Genomic DNA, 6,347 nt, shown 5'->3' on the forward strand with positions numbered 1-6,347 from the left:
AAGCCCCTCATTGGGCTCCCTGCTCCACTGGGAGCCTGCTTCTTCCTCTCCCACTCCCCCTGCTTGTGTTCCCTCTCTCGCTGGCGGTCTCTCTCTCTCTGTCAAATAAATAAATAAAATCTAAAAAAAAAAAATTCTAAAAAATAAAAATGTAAATAAATAAAAATTTTAAAATAAATAAATAAAATTTTAAAATTTAATAAAGAACGAATTGGTGGTTGCCAGAGGATAGGCGGGTGGCGAGCTGGGTTAAGGAGGTGATGGGGCTGAAGGAATGTGCGTGTCATTATGAGCAGTAGGCTATGGGTGGAAGTGTTAAATCACTACGTTGTACACCCGAAACTAATATAACACTGTATGTTAACTAACTGGAATCTAAATAAAAACTTCTTAAAAATCTATCTGATAAAGAACTATCATCCAAAAGTATACAAAGAAAGCACAAAACTCGATAATAAAAATTTTAATGGTTAAAAATGACAAAATTTATGTTGTATAAATTTTACCATAGTGATTTGTTAAATGCCCCCTACTTCCCTTTTTCACCATACAACAAAGAAATAAAAGACCCAAGAGGAAGAGAGCTGGAGAATCAACATGAGATCAGCTCTAGTCATCATCGCGCTCTATTTTTTCCAGCTATTTATCACTAAGGGGCTCTTACNGTGTTCCCTCTCTCGCTGGCTGTCTCTATCTCTGTTGAATAAATAAATAAAATCTTAAAAAAAAAAAAAAATTTATGTTGTATAAATTTTACCAGTGATTTGTTAAATGCCCCCTACTTCCCTTTTTCACCATACAACAAAGAAATAAAAGACCCAAGAGGAAGAGAGCTGGAGAATCAACATGAGATCAGCTCTAGTCATCATCGCGCTCTATTTTTTCTAGCTATTTATCACTAAGGGGCTCTTACTGTTTAGTTGGTCTCCTCCCACTACATTGAAGGATGCGATTCTAACAGGACGAACAAACAAAGCCTGGGGCAGCCGGTTCAAGGCCACCGAGAAGCGGGAGCAGAAAACCAGGGCTCCCGGTCAGAGGTGAACTATGGGTCCCCGATCACCGACCCCCTCGGGGGATGGCACATGGCTACACAGCGGTCCTAGCCCCGCAGCGAAAGGAGGAAGCAGCCCTCCCTGCTCGCCGCCCGCACTACCCTGCGCGCCCGCCAAGGCTTGGCAGGGTCCGTGGCGCCATCTGCTGGTCACCATCTGCACTGCAGAGGGACGTGCATCCCAGCAAAGTCAAAGACGCAAAGACCAAAGGAAGAGGCAGCCTTTAGGGACTTCATGGTGGGTCTCAGCCACCGTCCACCGCCTCTTTCCTTCAAGGCTATGGGAGCGGTCCCTGTTTTCCAACTGGGAAAACTGAGCGTCAGGCGGGACGTAGGTTCATGAAAAAGCTAGAAGGGGAATGTGGATCAAGTGCTTACTTAAAAACCCCGTGGCTCCACCCCAGGGTCCTCCTCAGGGCCACCCTCACCTCCTTGTTGCGCAGGGTGTACACCACGGGGTTCAGCAGCGGCGTCACCACAGTGTAGAACACAGCCACCAGGCGGTCCTGGTCTGGCCTTCCCCCGGACTCGGGCCGTAGGTAGATGATGGAGGCGCAGCCAAAATGCACGATGACCACGGTGAGGTGGGCGGCGCAGGTGGAGAAGGCCTTGCGCCGGCCGGCTGCCGAGGGGATCCTCACGATGGCCGCCACGATGAAGGCGTAGGAGAGGAGGATGAGGAGGAAGGAGACCAGCACCACGACGACGCTCAGGAAGAAGATGGCCAGCGCTTTGCCGGCGCTCTCCGAGCAGCTGAGCTTCAGGACCGGGGCGATGTCGCAGAAAAAGTGCTCCACGCGGTCGCTGCCGCAGAAGGGCGAGGAGAAGATCATGCTGGTTTCAATCGAGGCCACCAAGAAGCCGGAGCAGAAAACCAGGGCTCCCAGGCTGAGGGAAACTGTGGGTCTCATGATCACCGAGTACCGCAGGGGGTGGCAGATGGCCACGTAGCGGTCATAACCCATCAGGGTAAGGAGGAAGCAGTGGCTGCATCCCAGGCCCAGGAAGAAGAACATCTGAGCCCAACAACCAGGGATGGAGATGGCCTGGCTCTCCATGAGCAGGTGAGCCAGCATGTTGGGGATGGTGACCAGCGTGTAGGAAGTCTCGGAGAGGGACAGCGCCACCAGGAAGCGGTACATGGGAGTGTGAAGGCTCCGATCCACCTGGATGATGGTGATGATGGTGATGTTGCCGCTGAGGGTGACCAGGTATGTGAGGAAGAAAAGCCCGAAGAGGGTAGTTCTCAGGTCTGGGAGGTTGGAGAAACCCACCAGCACAAACTCGGTCACCAGCTGGCTGGCATTTTCCTGCTGCTTCTCAGGGGCCTGAGAGGAGAGGACAGAGTAAATGGAATGGGACAATTTTGTAACAATCTGCCATGCATCTGGTACCGACAAGATAGGAAATCATCCCTGTTTTACTAAAGAGGAAAGAGACTCAGAAATTATGTCCCTTGTTCTCCTTGCTATCACCCAGCTAGCCAGTGTCTCTCCATAGACAAGAAGATCACAGATATGGAAAGAACCTGTGTCGGTCAATGGAGGAATGAATAAAGATGTGGTATAGGGCCACCCGGCTGGCTCGCCGGTAGGGCAAGCCACTCTGGGGGTGGCGAGCTCAAGCCCATGTTTAGTGTAGAGAGCAAGGAGGAGGAGGAGAGGAATGAGGAGGAAAAGGGCTATATACACACAATAGAGTATTAATCAGCCTTGCCAAAGAAGCAAATCCTGCCAAGGGCAAAGAGCATGGGGCGGGATCTTGAGGCCATTAGGCTAATGAGATAAGTCAGATAAGGAAAGACAAATGCGGTATGATATCACTCGTAGGTGGAATCTAAAAGAGCCCAACTCTCAAAAAAACAAGAGAGTGAAATGGTCATTGTTTGAGAGTTTCTACCAGGATGCACATGCTGGGGCGGCTCAGTCAGTAAGGCTGGCGACCCTTGATCTCAGGGTCACGAGTTCGAGCCCCACATTGGTCGTGGAGCCTACTTAATATATAAAAACATTTAAAAAGGAAAAAAGAGTTTCTACCAGGAGGCATGAATTTTCCGGTAAATCCCACTTGACATGTACAGGGAATTCAAAGTCCCCGTCTGACGAGGAAAAAACATAGAAGGGTCGAGGGGATGTGGGAGAGGAATTTACAGGGTCTGCTGCAGTCCATGTGAAAAGAACACCCCAGAAAGACAAAGCCTGTAACAGTGATACCTGCAGTGAACAAAATAACACCTTTAGGAAAATGAATACTAGGGCTACATCATGACTTCTATGGGCCTTAGGCACTTCTGCCTTCCCCACAAAAATTTTTTTAATTTTTATTTAAATTCTGTTCAAATAAAATTTATTGAATCAAATAAATAAAATCTAAATTTTATATAAAATTATTTAAATATTTTAACATTTTAGAGGTGTATGTTATAGGACTGTGGTGGTATAAAGATGAATATATTCTTCAACACTCAAAGTTTATTTATTTCTTCTGATCTGAGAAATTAACACAATTGCATGGCCTCTCACCCCCACCCAATAGTACTGTGGACTCTAGGCATTGTGCTAATGGCTACATCTGTGTTAATTAAATGGAAAGTAACTCTGAAATTACTGACCATTTTAATTCAAATGCTGAAGCTTCAGTAGAAATCCTGGATTGGCGATAGCTTAATTGTTTTATGATCAATTAACCTGCTAGCTCAGAAAAAAATAAACCTATATTGAAATGTTCCTCAGAGTATTTTGCACTCATTCGGAACATGGGACTTTTTTAAGGAAAATGCCCCCCGAATGCCATCTTTCCCTGCTGATCAAGAGTTCATTGGCTTGATAAGCAACCCTCAGTCTTGAGTTCCTCAAATACCGACTCAGAGACAAGGCAGGTGGAGAGGAGGGTGGAGAGGACAGCGCTGACTTAGGAGCCACCTAGTGGCATTTTGGGTAACCTGCAAGCCAGTGAATCCTCTAAGAAGAGGAAAAATGAATGGCTGTCTCCCTGCAATTCTCCACCACAGCAGTGGGGCCATAGAAATTGAGAATAATCATTTAATTGTTTTGGAAGGTTGCTGAAATTTTAACTTAGGAAACATAAATTTTATATTTTAGTTCTGAAGATATATAAAATAGAGAAAAACAACAAAAATGTTCTTGATCGATATTCTGGTTATAAAGAAAAGATGAGTCAGGACCATCGACGGGCTTAACAGGAGGGAAAAGGTGGTGAGGAAAGGAAGAAACAGGCAGCCACGTCAATCGAGCACAGGGGTGCAAACTTATTCTGTAAAAGATCAGTGAATATTTTAGAATTTGTGGGCTACACAATCTCTGCCATTACTGTTCAACTCTGCCATTCTAATGTAAAAGCAGTTATAGACAATGTATAAACAATTGTGCACGGCTGTTTAATAAAACTTTATTTACAAAAACAGGCGGAGGGCGAGATCTAGTCCTCAGACGGTAGTTTGCCGACCCCTGATCTAGCACAAGTAAAACTAAAAGAATATTCAACTTAGGAAAACTCTAAAGAGATCCTCTGAGGAATTCATGCTATGATAAAAAGCAAAGCCTGCCTTGAAATCCGCAGAAACTAAAGCAAAATGAAACTCAAAAACCAAGAATCTTGGACTCCGCTTAAGAAATCTAGAGCTGAGAAAACTCACACTGGGCAGAGACATATGTGTCTAAAGGAAGCCCCTTTACTGCAAATTAAACAGAATCAGAGAGAACATCAGAGCCTTTATATGTGAGAATAATAGAAACTCAGTGACCTGGAAGACTTCATGAAGTGATCAGATACGACCATTTAAAAAATGTAATTTCCAAATATCACAAAGCATTGCTAAGTTGAAGCAAATGTATAAGCAAATCACAAACTAGAAAAGGCTGTGGCCCTAAAATATGTTTAGCTCTTACAAATCATTAAGAAGAAGATGAAAACTTCCAGTTATAAAATAAGTAAGTCATGGGATATAAAGTCCAGCATGGTGACCATAGTTAATAATACTGTATTGGGTATTTGAAAGTTACTGGAGAGTACATCCTAACGTTCTCATCCCAAGAAAAAGAATTCGTAACTATGTATAGTGAGGGACGGTTAACTAGACTTATGATGGTGATAGTGTTGCCATATATATCAACATTGAATCACTATGTCGTACAACTGAAACTTATATGATGTTATATGTCAATTATACTTCAGTTTTTGAAAAAAGAAGAAAATGAACAGCCAGGCCCACTTCCCAACATCTGTGGGGTTCAAATTATGACCCATATGCATTATAACTGAACAGTTAAAGTTAAGAATAAAGTTAACACACAGTTAAATGAAACATGTTCTCACTCCTTACACTGAGAAACATACCTTCATAATGGCCTGGAAAACCAGACTAGAATTTAGAATTCCTGGGCTCTTTAGTGTCCCACACTGGAGTGTGGCGGTAGGCAGAGTGCCCTGGCCCTGCCCCTGGCCCTTGGACTATCCCCTTCTTCCACCCCAGCTTCACACAGCACTTCCAGAGGACTCACGCGTACGTGTATGGATACCCCTAACATGCAAGTTCAAGCTGTACCTACACCCCCCTCCAGCTGCCACTCCTTGAACACGCCAACAGCATGGTCCATGTTGGAGGGATGGACCCAAGAAGGGTGTACGCTCTCAGGCCCTGCCAGTGCCTTGGAGACACCCAGACGGGGATATCTGGGATCTCATAGAGCGTTGTCTGCAGTGGGTCACTCAGCATGGAGCCTGCTTGGGATTCTCTCTCCCTCTCCCTCTGCCCCTCCCCCCCAACTCACATGCATGCACTTGCCTGCACAGTCTCTCTCTCTCTAAAAAAAAGAAGAAGAAGAATGATCAATAACTTGGGGAGTGAGTTTGAGCCCCACGTCCCACGTAGAGGTTACTTAAAAATAAAATCTTTAGGGGTACCTGGATGTCTCAGTAGGTTGGGCATCTGCCTTTGGCTCAGGTCCTGATCCTAGGGTCCCAGAATCAAGCCCCACATTGGCCTCCCTGCTAAGTGGGGAGCCTGCTTCTCCCTCTCCCTCTACTGTTCCCCCTGCTTGTGCTCTCTCACTCTCTCTGTCAAATAAACAAATAAAATCTTTTTAAAAATAAAATAAAATCTTTTTTAAAAATTTTAAAGAATAATTGATAAGATGAGAGGAATTCTTATGTTTGTGATTTGCAAAAAAATAGAAAACAAGACAGTAAGATTCTAACTGACTGACTACATATGCACGTGTTCTCTGTGTGTGTGTCCAATTTTCTATATCAAGTGGGAATTTTTATAAAGTAA

General features: G+C 44.7%; 1 protein-coding gene across 1 annotated transcript in view; it reads right to left on the reverse strand.

Moving 5' to 3' along the window:
* Nucleotides 1-755: 755 nt before the first annotated feature.
* LOC109491043 (olfactory receptor 10T2-like) overlaps nt 756-6,347 on the reverse strand; it is a 26,678-nt gene continuing 21,086 nt past the window's right edge. The window contains exon 2 of the mRNA XM_034657194.1: nt 756-2,382. Coding sequence (XP_034513085.1) covers nt 1,429-2,382 — 954 coding nt within the window. The 3' untranslated portion in view covers nt 756-1,428. The remainder of the gene's footprint in view (nt 2,383-6,347) is intronic.

This window comes from Ailuropoda melanoleuca, chromosome 4, assembly GCF_002007445.2.
Source record: "Ailuropoda melanoleuca isolate Jingjing chromosome 4, ASM200744v2, whole genome shotgun sequence".
NCBI lineage: Eukaryota > Metazoa > Chordata > Mammalia > Carnivora > Ursidae > Ailuropoda > Ailuropoda melanoleuca.